The 15948-nt window shown below is 39.8% G+C and overlaps 1 protein-coding gene across 1 annotated transcript in view; it reads right to left on the bottom strand.

Annotated features, from left to right (window-relative positions):
- Positions 1-3740, bottom strand: part of Nhe3 (Na[+]/H[+] hydrogen exchanger 3) — a 96551-nt gene extending 92811 nt beyond the window's left edge. Inside the window, exon 1 of the mRNA XM_067765371.1 lies at positions 2916-3740. Within this exon, the coding sequence (XP_067621472.1) occupies positions 2916-3396 (481 nt within the window). The 5' untranslated portion in view covers positions 3397-3740. The remainder of the gene's footprint in view (positions 1-2915) is intronic.
- Between the last annotated feature and the right edge of the window lie 12208 nt (positions 3741-15948).

The raw sequence follows: 15948 nt of genomic DNA, 5'->3' as shown, positions 1-15948 counted from the left end.
CTTATTTCCAAGCAAATTTGCAGCTAGCCCCTCATCAGCATGGCTTCAGAAAACTCCATAGCACTACCACCGCGCTAAATGCCATTAGCACCCAGATAAATTGCGGTTTAAATCAATACCCCCACCATAGAACAGTACTCGTAGCGCTAGACCTATCAAAAGCTTTTGATACGGTCAACCATGGCTCGTTACTGCAGGACCTGGAAGGGTCTACCCTTCCCCCATGTCTTAAAAGGTGGACCGCAAATTATTTGGGTGGTCTGCAGGCATCGGTGCAATTTAGAAACGAAACATCAAAACCAAGGAGAATTAAACAAGGGGTGCCACAGGGTGGTGTCCTATCCCCACTTTTGTTTAATTTCTACATATCTAAGCTACCTTCACCACTGGAAGGAGTCACAATCGTTTCCTATGCCGATGACTGCACAATAATGGCCACAGACCCAGGCCCAAAGATCGATGCGCTATGCAATAAAATAAACGGCTACCTCCCTGATCTCTCCAGTTTTTTCGCCTCGCGAAACCTGGCATTATCACCGACTAAATCTTCCGCGACCTTATTTACAATATGGACGCCCCAAATGTCGACCATTTTGAACATCCACGTCGATGGCACTACGCTACCGACTGTCCTACACCCCAAAATCTTGGGTGTGACGTTTGATCAGGATCTACATTTTGGTGAGCACGCAGCCGCAATTGTTCCGAGAATTCAGAGCCGTAACAAAATCCTCAAATCCCTCGCTAGCAGTACTTGGGGAAAAGATAAAGAAACGCTCATGACTACATACCAAGCAATTAGCCAGCCGATTACGTGCTACGCGTCACCCATATGGTCGCCAAGCCTAAAAATCACCCACTGGAAGAAACTACAGGCCTGCCAAAATACTGCTCTCAGAATCGCCACGGGCTGTCTTTTTATGTCCCCAGAACACCATCTGCATAAAGAGGCGAGAATACTCCCCATCAGGGAGAGAAATGAGATGCTGACCAAACAGTTCCTGTTGAATACCCAGAAACCTGGGCATCCCAACAGACATCTGATTGATGAACCAGCACCGCATAGGGGCTTAAGGAGTCATCTCCGTAAGCATTTTGAGGAAATACGGCACCTGAGAACCCAGTCGTATGAAGTGAAAAAACACAAGCAGGTCTTTGGTGAACTCTATAAACAGGCGTCGGACCTTTATGCCGGGAATTGCCCGGTGAATCCAGTACTTAACGAAAATTATCCAAAACTTGCGGAAGAGGAACGCATACTCCCCAGGGAAACGCGTGTCACTCTTGCTCAACTTCGTTCTGGATACTGTAACAGGTTAAACTCTTACCTATCCAGAATCAACCCCGACATACAAAATGTATGCCCCGCTTGCAATGTGTCCCCACATGACACAAACCATCTCTTCAATTGTAATGTGGAACCAACGCCTCTAACACCCCTTTCCTTATGGTCCACCCCTGTTGAAACGGCAAGTTTCCTTGGACTCTCGTTAGAGGATATTGATGACAATTTGTGATCGGTCGCGGCTATTAGGTGGGGCGAGCATTGCTACAACAACAACAACACCAGGTTGAGGATGCCATCGGTCATGCTAAACCATCCAAAGCAGTGGGCCCAGACGGCATAGCCATGCCGATGCTTAAAAGCCTAGGGAAAGAGGGTTTCAAATATTTAGCACATGTCTTCAACCTGTCTCTTTCCACCTTTGTCGTACCCGAAAAATGGCCAAGGTGGTCCCGCTACTAAAGCTTGGGAAACCAGCTAACATAGGAGAGTCATATCGCCCGATATCTCTCCTATCGCCAGTAGCCAAGACGCTTGAAGCCATTTTGCTCCCCCACTTCAAAGCAAATTTGCAGCTAGCCTGTCATCAGCATGGCTTTAGAAAACTCAATAGCACCACCACCACGCTAAATGCCATTAGCACCCAGATAAATTGTAGTCTAAACCATAAGCCCTACAGTACTCGTAGCGCTAGACCTATCAAAAGCTTTTGATACGGTCAACCATGGCACGTTACTGCAATACTTGGAAGGGTCTACCCTTCCTCCATGTCTTAAAAGGTGGACCGCAAATTATCTGGGTGGTCGGCAGGCATCGGTGCAATTCAGAAACGAAATATCAAAGCCAAGAAGAATTAAACAAGGGGTGCCTCAGGGTGGTGTCCTATCCCCACTTTTGTTTAATTTTAACATGTCAAAACTACCTTCGCCACCAGGAGTTACTATCGTTTCTTACGCCGATGACTGCACAATAATGGCCACTGGCCCGGGCCGAAAGATCGATGAGCTCCATTGCTGGGATGCCAAGGTTAGTGATTTTCAAGTCATGAATCTTTGCGACAGCATGGTTTTTGTCGTGTAGCTATGGGTCACACATTAGTTATGTCATTGGTAAGAGTTTGTCTCATCAAAGTTACCAGATCGAATTCGAGACCCGACTGACTTGCGTATCAGCACCGTTTCGGCATAGCTTGTATAAGTAGCACACTCTAATCGAAGGTTACAAAACGCATTCTATCAACGCCACTTAGCTACTGATTAGATTTACACTTTGTCTTTTTTTCGTATTATTTATTGCAATACCTCTTGTCGCTTTGATATATTATTCACGTGAGTCGCAATGTTATTGTTTGCATGACGTTGATTCTAAGTAGTACACACAAAGCATATCCAATTCATATGACCATGGGGGGTGAAATGCGCACAATAAAAAACTATCTATAAAAGAGCGACATTTAATAAATCGATTAGTTTTGTATCTGGATTAAAGGCTTTCTTGTATGCCAATTAAGTCATAAATGAATCTAAACTAGCAAAAAAAAGAACAACTGTGGTGGCATACACCAACATACATACGTACATATTCTTGCATCCATATGGAATCACTTTATCTTAGGTACATATGCACTTACCATAAATTACCGCAAGACCAGTTTCATGTAACCAGGAAACACGATGATGCTTGAACAGCCAAATTGTCAGTACGGTTAGTGTGAGTAAAAATGTATACACTAACAAATTAAGACTATCAATTCTATGTGTTAGAGTAGCTTTTGCATCCAACGCAATATCCGTTGCTGTCGCATTGGTGCTTTGCAATAGTGCAGCTAATAATAAAAACAAATAAAGGGCGGTTGAGATGCGGCCACCAACAAAAAGTGATCTGCCTCCGCCACAGTTGCTACCGCCATTCATGACAATATCTACGTTGCTGCTGCAATTGTTGCCTAATGTTGAAGACGCGGTGGATGAGGTGCCCCATCGTAGGCCAATATTTCGTTGTGCATTTTTTCTATGATCTGGAACTTTTGCGCAGCAATTCACTCTTTTGCAATGAAACACTCTTTTCATATTCACTCTTCCAGGATTATACACTTTTTGACTATTAGACATCAAAATCGATTTTTACTTTCTTCTTTTATGTATGCTCTGCTTTCTATAGAGGTTTGTTGGATATGAGACAGCTCTCAAACCTTATCCTCATGCAAAACTTTATGTAATTAAGTATGTCAATTCTATGCCGTATTCTTTCAATGCACTTTTATGAAAATTTTAAAATATTTCACAACGTTTATCACAATTTTATTTTAACTTCTTTAGCGATTACTCAGTCGAACGGTTCTACGCAAATTCAAGTCAGATAGAAAAATCCTTCGTTCTTGACTTCCTACCAGAGACGTCGCTGCTTCCGACGGTGTCTTCGTTTATTTCTCTGCGCGCTTTTGACAATTTTGTGAGCTTTGACAGCTGACTAGTTTTTTTTTTCTGAAGTTTATATGGGAAAATAACAACAAATTTTGTTTTTGTATCGAATTTGCTTTTGAACATCATTCTAAACAATTAATTCTCAAGCAGGGTTGCAACATAAAGCACTAGCATTACTATACTAATTGCATAAACCCAGTAAACGCGAAACGTGCTGGCGGACCCGCGACCGAATTCTTTTTGGTAATTGTTTACTTTAGGGTACAACTGCTAAAACTAGTCCAAAAATATCGAGAGAGGTGTCAAAAGACACGTATTGACCTCGAGAAAAATTTTATCTCTGTCTGGAGATATTTGCAGTTGAAGTTGGCGATTTTCATGTGGTTGTTGTAATATTGTTGTACCCACAAAAGAAATTGTGAACATAAGTGTTTTGCGCGGATATAGTTTTGGTCTCCAAACCGGTGTTGGACCCACCCAGGGTAATTTTTTATAAGCGCCGAAGGCCGCTAAGGCAGAAAGGTGTTGTGCGCAAAAATACTGTTACGAATATTAGCAACACTAAGGGATACTATCATCTCTAAGCCGATGATAAGAGTGACTTGTATACACATCCATAAATCAATCATTATGTATCTACATAAACGAATCAATCATTATGTCTACACATATGTACGTACACGCAGCGGAGAAGCAACGCATAAACACATGCAGATATCTTATCTGAGATGCTCCCAAAAGTATGCAATTGTAATTGTGGAAGTGTCGCTCACAAACACACGCGCATATGAGAGCTACACACGTGCATCTGTAGTTATAATTATATACCAGTAACTAAGTAAATACTGGAAGCGCCTAGAAGATGCAACGAGGAAATCACACAGTATAAAAGCAGCAATAGTAGAGGCGCGATAATCAGTTTCGATCAAGCACGCTATCTGTCGAGCAATAGAAGTGTTATTTTGAAAGTACTTGAATAAAGGCCATTTTGCATTATTAAATATTGAAGTTATTTATTCAACAGTTTAGTGATTCGAACTTAGCAGAAAATTGCAAATAAGAGGATTTGCAGTAAATTCGTTACAATTGGTGTCAGAAGAGGAATTGTTGAATAAATTCTGGAGATTTCGAATACAACTTGGACATGGAAAAGTTACGTGAATTGAAGATCCAGCAACTGAAGAAGGAGTTGGGGGGCCGTGGATTGAATACAACCGGCATTAAACTAGAACTTCAGGAACGACTACGACAGGCAATGGAATTAGAAGGAATTGACGTGGAAGAGTATGTCTTTCATCTTGATGGCGATGAGACAACAAAATTGGAGGAGAAAACTGAAACACCGCAGACAATGGCGAACACAGACCTGAACATGATATTGGCTGCAATATCGGCACAAATGTCCGAAATGTCATCACAAATATCCAACAACATGTCATCACAACTAGAATCCCAGGAGAACCGTATAATATCCAAGATGGAAGCACAGGAGGTACGTATATCCGAAATGCCGTCGCAAATGTCATCTCAGCTGGAATCGCAGGAGAACCGTATAACAGCGAAGATTGAAGTACATGAGGCACGAATATACGAAATGTCGGCGCAAATTTCAGCACAGATATCATCGCAGATCTCTGCTCAACTGGAAGAGCAAGAAGGACGTATTTCTTCGAAGTTGGAGGCGCAAGATACACAAATTTTACAGTTTGAGAAAAAATCGAGGCCGAGGTGGATGCTCTGAGAGGACGCATCGAGCAGTTGCAACTAAACCGCCCAGCAGTTTCAACGAGTAATCCAAAGGTAAAAACACCATCCTTTGACGGTTCTGTTCCCTTCCAGGTCTTTAAGCTACAATTTGAGAAGACCGCAACAGGGGGATTCAAGGGGTTGTGTAGCGCAATATATAGCTTCTCCAACCCAATTGTCAACCTCACCTTCGAGCGGCGAATCCCGTTTCACTAACAGGCGAGGCTCTGGCGACCCCAAGCTCCTCATGGAACTTGGGGGTGGGGAGGGAGGAATGGCCTGAAGATTTAATGTGGCCATATAAATCGTTCCCGAGATGGTCGGGTCAGCACTTTAATGGTGCTGTGTTACCGGAGCGTATCGGATATGTATCCGACAAAGGACCATCACATCGATAATACTCCCCAAAGCCTTCGGGGAGTAACCTAATCGCTACAACAACAACAACAACAACAACAACCGCAACAGTGAACAACTGGAATGCTGAAGATAAAGTTGCTGCACTGTTCACGGCATTGAAAGGGCCTGCAGCTGACATTTTACAAACCATTCCAGAGGGCGAACGGAACTGTTATGAAGCATTGATGGGCGCTCTAGAGAGACGATACGGAGCGGAGCATAGGAGACAGATATACCAAATGGAGTTACTGAACCGCTTTCAGAAACCTGGTGAGACATTGCAAGAGTTTGCGTCGGATGTTGAAAGGCTGGCACATTTAGCGAATGCGGACGCACCCGTGGAATACACTGAAAGGGTAAAGATTCAGAGCTTTATAAATGGCATACGGGACGTCGAAACAAAGCGAGCTACATACGCAAACCCAAAGCCAACATTCGCAGAAACGGTTTCACAAGCTCTGATTCAGGAAACAGTGTCGCTTCTGTGTAAGCCAGTTTTCAAGTAGCCGTGTGGAAGTAGAAAGGCCACAGTGGGTAGACGCAATATTGGAGGCGCTAAAAGGATCACAAAAGCGGAGTGAGAGAGTTATCAAATGCTTCAAATGCGGGAAGCCCGGTCACATTGCATGTCATTGCGATCTCGATCTTAGTGGCTGCAACAGCATGAGTGGTCTTAATAACAAAGCTGGAGGGGATGAGCAAGAGCGAGTAAGATATAGAGATCGAGACCTAGATCCAGCTATTGAATGCCCTGTGATATCTGTGTCGAAAATTGGTAGAAAATCGAGCAGTATTACCGTCAGCGGGAATGTGGATGGCAAAGAACGTGTACTGACTGTAGATACGGGCGCATCTCATTCCTTGATTCGATCTGATTTGGTCTACAGGAGAGTAAAGTCATTACCTGAGGCACGGTCACTGGCGAGTATAACCAAGTCCGGGGAGAAGTGATCTGTGAAGTCTTAATTGGGAAGGTCATGGTTTTACACAAATTCGTTGTGGCGGAGATTGTTGATGAAGTTATATTGGGAGTAGATTTCTTAGTTGCCCATGACATCAAGATCGACATGCAGAAAAGGGTGATGCGTTATAAGAACCAGGATGCGCCACTTAATTTCAGTTTGGAGAAAGGGTTCTGCAGTAATCGAGTACTGGTGGAGAAGACTCGACAAAGACGGGATTCAAGGGGTTGTGTAGCGCAATATATAGCTTCTCCAACCCAATTGCCAACGTCACCTTCGAGTGGCGAATCCCGTTTCACTAACAGACGAGGCTCTGGCGACTCCAGGCTCCTCATGGAAGTTGGGGGTGGGGAGGGAGGGAATGGCCTGATGGTTTAATGTGGCCATATAAATCGTTCCCGAGATGGTCGGGTCAGCACCTTAATGGTGCTGTGTTAACGGAGCGTATCGGATCTGTATCCGACAAAGGACCATCACATCGATAACACTCCCCAAAGCCTTCGGGGAGTAACCTAATCGCTACTACAACAACAACAACAACAACTCGACAAAGACCACGAAAGTGCAAGGTAAAGGTTGATGAATCGAATGGGCCAAATAAAGCGAAATCATTCCACCCCCGGTTTCGGAGGTACCCACAGGTCATTTTCCGGTTTTTCGTTAATATTTTTTGAACGAGTTAAAATTTTTATTTTCCGCCTTCGGATTATTAATACTGATGTCGAAAGGCGTCGTTTCACGCCTCTATCGATTAGCAGTCGACCCCTCTACTAGACTATTACCAAAGATATTTCGAAAAAAAAACCGAAAAATGGCCCGGAGCGCTCCGAAAGCGGGAGCGGGATCCATAGTATTTTTGCGCAGAACTCATTTCTGCATTGGCGGCCTTCGTTCGCGCTCATAAAAATTACCCTGGGTGGGTCCAACACCGGTTTGGAGACCAACTATCGATCCACAAAATTTTCTAGAAAAGCACCGCGAATATATGCGCAATACTCGGCCTATTCCAGCGGCTCATCATAACTCGAAGAAAAGTTTATTTTTGCTCAAAAACTTATATGACTGTTCGCACGTATTGTTGAGAACAGATGCAGTTCGAGAGCATTTAGAAGCTCTTTACACAGGCCCCTATGAGGTTATAGATCGTACCACAGATAGAGTTTGTAACGTGAAGATGAACAACAAGAAAGTTGCTGTATCGGTTGACAGATTAAAGCCAGCTTTCATCATACGTGAAGATACAGACACCAGTTTCGATGAGGCAGCTACGAAACCGATTCCTCGAACATACGAGAAGTCAAGGCGCGTACGATTCCTGAACCAACAGTGACTCCGTCATTAAAAGGGGAGTACTGTGGCAGCTCTGCCAGCAACGACTAGCACGGAGTAGCAAACGAGCAACCACAACAATACATTTTTGACATTTCATTGTATCTTGCTATGTTATTATTCTTCTTATACTTTCTTAGCGACCAGACGTGTCGAGTAACTTAAAATTGGGGGAATATTTTGAATAAGGTGCCACGATTTTTCAACTATTTTTTTCGAGGGGGGAGAGGGGGTCCTAAAAATCACAAAATTATCGTCCGCAACTCTAGGAAACTCTTAGTTTATGAAATATAAGCTTCTTAATTTCCAAATTTAGTAAAATTTCAACTTAATTCCTGCACTGAAAATTCGGATCGCACATGTCGATAGTGGTATCAAAAGACGCGTATTTGCGTCAAGACTCAGAATCAGAAAGCAGAAACTATATTTTTTATCTCGTTTAAAAGTTATTCGCGGAAAACCCGTCGATACTATTGTCGCTTTTTTCGTTGTTGCAATTAAACAAACGAAAACAAATGAAGGTCACCACCTTTATAGTGTAGCCAGCTCCGCAACAATATCTTTTTATCTTGGTAGAACATTATAAAGTGGTGGCACGTCGACATAAATGCAAACAAACATACAATATCAATGTATTTTGTTTTTGTAATTCTCTGAATAATTTGAAATTAATATATTTAATTAACCGGAACGCGAGATTTTTAAGTAAATATAAAAATTTCTTATGATAAGAATTTAGAAAAAGGGGCTTAAGGGCAGAATACATACAATTGTCAAAAAAAAATAATAATAATAAAATAACAAATCGGACTTTATAGAGATTTTTATGCTGATTCCAACGGTATATTTCTATTTTGCTGCAAATGAAAGGTTTGGGGGTAATTCCATGTCAAAAGGCGAAATTATGAATTTTTCAAATCAAAATATCTGCGAAACTAGTGGATGGATTTCAAAAATTAAAAAATCGAAAAATAACTTATAAAAATACATTTTATCTGATGTATATATATCTTTAAATTTTTAGTCTATTTACCAAAAATTTTAAAAGCTCTTTTTTGGTGGCCATGCACAGTAATTCTGCGTAGAACACCTTTCTGAATAGGCGGCCTTCGGCCGCGCTTTTAAAAAATAACCCTGGGCTACGCCATGCCAAGTCCGGGTGTGTGGTATAACCGTGGCTACTGCCATGGTGATGTCCTTCTGCGTAGGCGGCTTTCGGCCGCACTTTAAAAAAAACAACCCTTAGTCGATCCAACACCGGCTACGCCATGCACAGTAATTCTGCGTAGAACACCTTTAAAAAAATTATCCTTAACCGATCCGACACCGCCAAGGGTTGGATTTTATATAAGGTGCCACGATTTTCAAACTTTTTCTGATTTGTATGGGTAGAGGGGGTCCTAAAAATCACAAAATTATCATCCGCAACTCTAGGAAACTCTTAGTTTACGAAATATAAGCTTTTTAATTTTCAAATTTAGTAAAATTTCAACTTAAGTCCTGCACTTAAAATTCGGGTCGTACATGTCGATAGCGGTATCAAAAGACGCGTATTTGCGTCAAGATTCAGAATCCGAAAGCAGAAACATCATTTTTTATCTCGTTTAAAAGTTATTCGCGGAAAACCCGTCGGTACTATTGTCGCTTTTTTCGTTGTTGCAATTAAACAAACGAAAACAAATGAAGGTGGTGAATAGTGTTGCCAGCTCCGCAACAATATCTTTTTATCTTGGTAGAACATTATAAGGTGGTGGCACGTCGACATATTAGCAAAACACTTTTAATAATTGTAGTCTAATATTATTTGGGGTGCTGCGCAGAAGGGTGTACTACGCAAAAGGACATCACCGTGGCGGTAGCCACGGTTATACCACACACCCGGACTTGGCATGGCGTAGCCCAGGGTTATTTTTTATAATCGCGGCCAAAGGCCGCCTATGCAGAAAGGTGTTCTACGCGGAATTACCGTTGGAATCAGCATAAAAATCTCTATAAAGTCCAATTTTTTATTTTTTTTTTTTGACAAATGTATGTATTCTGCACTTGTTCCAATTAAATATATTAATTTCAAATTATTCAGAGAATTACAAAACAAAATACATTGATAGTGTAAGTTTGTTTGCATTTATGTCGATGTGTCACCACCTTATAATCTTCTACCAAGTTAAAAAGATATTGTTGCGGAGCTGGCAACACTATTCACCACCTTCATTTGTTTTCGTTTGTTTAATTGCAACAACGAAAAAAGCGACAATAGTACCGACGGGTTTTCCGCGAATAACTTTTAAACGAGATAAAAAATGTAGTTTGTCAGGGCGTGGGTCGTCCCCGCGTTGGGCTTCATGCAGACCTTGGCCCGCTCGGATGTATAGAGCCTCATATGTTAGGGTGGAGTACGCTGTTAAAACAGCAATATTGAAATACATTTTTTTTTGCTCGTTCAAAATATATGAACAAAAAAACCGAAAAGTTACCAGCGGGTCCCGCCTAAACCGGGGGTGGTATCCACAGCATGGTTGCACAGAACACCATTCTGCATTGGTGGCCGTCGGCCGCGCTTATAAAACAGCACCCTGGGTAGGTCCAACACCGGTTTGGAGACCAAAACTATATCCACGCAAAGCACTTATGTTCACAGTTTTTTTGTTGGGTATTGCACAACAGAACAACAATCACCTGAAAATCACCAACTTACACTGCAAATATCTCCGGATAGAGATACAATTCTTATTTTCCGCCTTCGGAACATTGTTTTCGACGCGTCTTGGACACCTCTCGCGACAGGTTGTGGGTAGCAGTCGATCCCTCAACTACAATTTATCATAAATAAAATTTATAAAATTGTGTTTACCAAAAAGGTAAACACGAGAAACGTCAAATGAAAATGTCGCAAAAAAAAAACACCATGGTGAACTCACGTAAGTTCACAATTGATGAAAAAAGCTTTAGGTTGAAGATTGCCAGATTGACGTGCATGATATGTTGAGAATAAGGACAGGGATAGATATAGGGTGGTTATGATTGCAATAGACAAAAGAAAGACCGTGGGAAACGGCATAAGGAAACGGTTCTTTTCAGCGGTTCGGATAGTATAAAAGGGGGTAACTGAAGGTGAACAAGAGGAAAGTAAAATATAGCAGCATATCGGGCTAAAGTGCGCGCTCCGCTTATAAAAAGAAAAAAAAACATTTGTGATTTTTGCGTGTGATAAAGTTTTAAAATTCCCTGTGCGCGAAGATCCAGAAAGGATCAGGTTAGTGCCGATAGCAATAATTTTTAAGTTTTGATAAGGCAAATTGCCTTCAATAAAAAAAAAGCGGTTTCGGTCGATAATTTTTAAAGAAAAAGGACGACGCTGCATCCAACCATCAGGACAGGATTTCCTTGCTGCATAAGGAGGTGGAATATTTGTTTACCTGGTGAGTGTTTAAATTATGAAGATTTTTTTTTTTTTTAATCATGTAGACTTTCGCGCCGTTTGGGGTTCACGCGACCTCAATTTCGACTTCGGTCACCAGCCTCCTCAATAAATCCGCAAGCACGGATTTTCCTGAGTGAAGATTCCCACTCAATCATTGTTTTTTTGCGTAATCCCAAATTCTAAAAATTTACTATCTCTTTGATTTTTCCTTTTGATTAAAATAATAAATTTTTTGCGGATACATTCGTTTCATATTGCGTGTAGGTATGAGGGCAATATAATATTAATGTATGTGTGACATAAGGCGCGTGAACGCCAAATCGGTTTTGGGAGCCTTAATGAAAGAATTTAATTGGCGCTAATTGAGATTTCATTCTCGTAGTGGGAACCGGAGGTGGCCAGTGAAGCCTTTTTAAAGCGCCAGGGAATCACATCTTTTGCGAATCACATCTTTTGCGAATCACATTTTTTGCGAATCACATCTTTTGCGAATCACATTTTTTGCGAATCACATTTTTTGCGAATCACACTTATTACGAATCAAAATTTTTACAAATCACGAATTTTTACGAAAACTACGAATTTCTACGAATTCGGTATCAAATTTTACAAATGCAACAATTCTTTTTGTAACTTCAACATCAAAATCGTTACGAGTATCAACCATTTTTATAAAATCAACACCGTTTTTGTACAAAGTCCATATTATTCCTACATATTCGACGTCATTTTATACAAACTCAGCGGCATTGCCTACAAATCCGATACAATTCGATCTCCGACCTATCAAAACCCTACAACATTTTTTTTATCAAGCAAAAATCGTAATTGCATCTCATCACGATTTTGGTATTACCATTTCATCACCAACAAATCCTTTTATGTGCGTCTCGGAAAGCTGCGTCCAATTGGATTTTTTTATTCACCTAGCCATTTACCCTAACGTTGGAGCGACCTACCTCATTATAGCATTCAGCAAAAAAGTTCACCATAATGTAATTTGTGCAAAAGCTTTTTATGGTAGATAGAAAATTAACAAACGAGTCAGGGTAGTCTAAGAATTGTTTTTTTTTATCCCAAATTTTAAACTGTATGAAATATGAATTTTACATTGATGTGCATGGACATATATCCGAGTCACTATAAATCTTTTCCGTTTTAGTCTTAAACGTAATATTCGATTAAACCAAAATTTATAAAATTGTAAGGCGTCTATGAGTCACAAAACATACCAGAACGATTAATTAAGCTGTTTTTTTTGTCTTACCTTTTTTTTGCAGGGGGTATGAACCCTGCACCAATGTGCTCCCCAATCCCCACATAAAAGAGCTCTTTTAGGCAGGCATTAGGGTGTGTTTAAAACTACTTTTTTTATATAACTCCACTTGAGTAGATAAGAGTTTGGTGATTTTGGCGACAGAAAGACCCAGAAATATATTTGAACATTTGTCATACAGTTTTTTTTTATGGAATTTATGAGCACATTTTGATTCTTTTTAGGTTGATAATATTTATAGGCTTGTTTGCGCGTGTATAAATACTGTTTGTAATACGTTTATTTTTACTTTTATATGTTTGCACAAGGATACACATTTTTTTTTGCGAAGAAGGAACCCATATGTGTTAAATTAAAATTTACATATATGTATATATATAAATTAAGGTGTTTGAAGAAAAATATTATTGAATATAAACGAAGCTTGATTTTTTGTAAGGTTTTATTCCATTCGTGTATAGATTTTAAGATTATGTTTATTAAAAATGCGTTATTGAAGTGAAAAGAGAAGTAATATGGCTGGCTAATTTCTTTTGGGGCGGGATGTAAGGATGGAATGATGAGGAGGTAAGTGGGAGTATGGAGCATGGCATTAGGGTGACCGCAGAGTAGGTTGCACGATGCGAGCGGTCCAAGGTTGGGTGGGATTCCTGTTGTGCGGTGGGTAAGTGAACCCGAAGAGGTGAATGGAAGTTAATAAATATATGTGTGCGTCCGGTTCCAAGATGGCGGGTTGAGAACCACGGCCTGCCAAATGTACTGAGCTAGCTAGGGCCACCATCTGAAACCAAAGCAACGTGTACGTGACATATATTTATAAATGGCGCCCAAACTAAAAACACATGAAGGGATCGCTATATTTAGTATAGCACCCGAGAAATAATTTTTTTTATAAATCGACAGAGCGCATGAAATGAAGCTTGAATTGGCGCCCTCGCAAGAAATCAAATATTCTTCAGTAACATCTAGTAGAAATACAAAGATATAATTATCTTTTTTTTTTACTCAATTAATCTTGCACTTACAAATGTATTTAAGCTTTCAAAAAAAAAAAAAAAAACGTTCATTTGAAAAAGGTTATGGTGTAAGCGGGTTTCTAAGCTAGTTAGGTGACTTGCTTGTCTACTTGTTACAAAGTTTAATTGCACCAGTAGTTAGGAGCAAGCCCACCATATCAGATACAATAACCAAACGGTGGCATAGACACAAAACATGAGGGTGATCTATTAGCATCGACATTTTTACAACACAAAAGTTTATTTTAGATTTCAGTTTTTGGTTTGTTTCTTTTATAGAGAGTTAGTGTCAGGAATATGGCTACAAATGTGGAAGCCAAAACATAGGTTTTGAGTTTTGTTGTTCCATAAGTAGTAGATTTTGTGACCACAACTACATTGCGATTGGTAGATGTTGTGAAGCATAAAATCGTTTCGTAATTTGTTTCGTTATTTAGTTTATCAGTGAGGATTCACCTACCTACCCACACAGGAACGAACAACTATGCTCCAGAACCCTAAGCCTCCTCAAGGAGTCAGGCCATCCGAACACCCGCCAACTCGTAATATTCTAAATTGTAAATTTTCTGTGTATACATTCTTTTATATCGGAGAGTTCTTATCTTAAATTTGGTATTGATTTTTTTTTGGAGTCAGTGTACAAAGGTTTGAGTTTTTTTGGTGTACGTGTTGCGTTAATACGTCAGTATAAGTTTATGAACATTCAGTTAACAAAGGATTTGACCCACGGATATACTATATGCATGCAATACCTACTTATATATATATTCATCAATACAAACACTTGTTTTTAATCGATATATATATATTTTGTATATAATTTTTTTTTTGTTGGGTGAGTTGTATGAAGCGCTAATACATGGGTGCGTGTTCGTAGACACTCAAGGTTTATAGCATTTAACATACATATATTTTGCTATGTCGTATATTCTCCTTTTTGAGATTACATCGAGATTACTTGGTTGCTTGATATTTTGGTTTACATAAATATTTTTTTTTATTATACCAATAGATATACATTTTCTCATAAGGTTCAGTACTTATAGGGTTGAACATACGCATATACAGATATCCTATCTTATAGTTTATATATATGAATATTTTTTGTATTAATACACGTTTTATTTTTTTTTTATATTACATGGGGTGTTAATATATGGGGTCGTATATGCGCATAGTCAATTCAGAGGGAATTTAACGTGCATCTACTGTCCTTAGATCGTATATTTTTTTCTTTTTTTGATACATCCAAATTTTTTTTCTCTATTTTATTACTAAAATAAATGGATTTTGCTTACTACTATTGGCGCTGATACGGTGGTGTGGGCTAGCCGAGATAAAATTTTTATAGGATCTAATATACATACATACATACGCAGCCATTTCGACTTATATACATGGTTTTTAAATTGGTTCATTACCAAAAAAAAAAATTTTTGTTTGTTTAATACGTGATATATATAATTTCGCATAGGGTTTTAACCCGCATATACATATATTTTATATTGATTTAAATTTTCTTTTATATAAATTTTCTTTTGATTTTTTTTAAAGCGCTAGTACGTGAAGGCGTGTCTATAGACACGCAAGGCTTATAGGATTTAACACACATTTCAGGTTTTATACTATAATTTTCTCTTTTAGGGTTACTTAAGGATTTTATATACATATATACATTTACAGTGTGTCTTTTTGGTGCCTCGTATACAAAGATTTTTTTTAAGTCCAAATTTTTTTTGAATCATTCGTATGAATCACTCGGCACCGGCCCATAATACACGAGCAAGAACAAAGATAGCCAACATGCCAGCAGAAGACGGAAACAAGCAAATGAATGAGGGTGATCCCGCATTCATCGATCTTTCAGATAGGTTCGTAGGTACGAAAAACAAAGGGGATGAAAATGTAGGCGGTAGTGGGCAAGGCGCACCACAAGGTAGTGTGCAAGCATTAACAACTAGTACGGGGACAATGCCCAAACAATATGGTCAAGCCCAGGTTACCCAATCGGTACTCATCCGGCCACCGTCTTTACCCTTTCCGCGCCCCCCTCCGGTTCACAATTTCGCAACTAATGTTACGGCCAGTAGG

Source organism: Eurosta solidaginis, chromosome 2 (assembly GCF_040869045.1).
Source record: "Eurosta solidaginis isolate ZX-2024a chromosome 2, ASM4086904v1, whole genome shotgun sequence".
Taxonomy (NCBI): Eukaryota; Metazoa; Arthropoda; class Insecta; order Diptera; family Tephritidae; genus Eurosta; species Eurosta solidaginis.
This window is presented reverse-complemented; position numbering and strand designations above follow the sequence as displayed.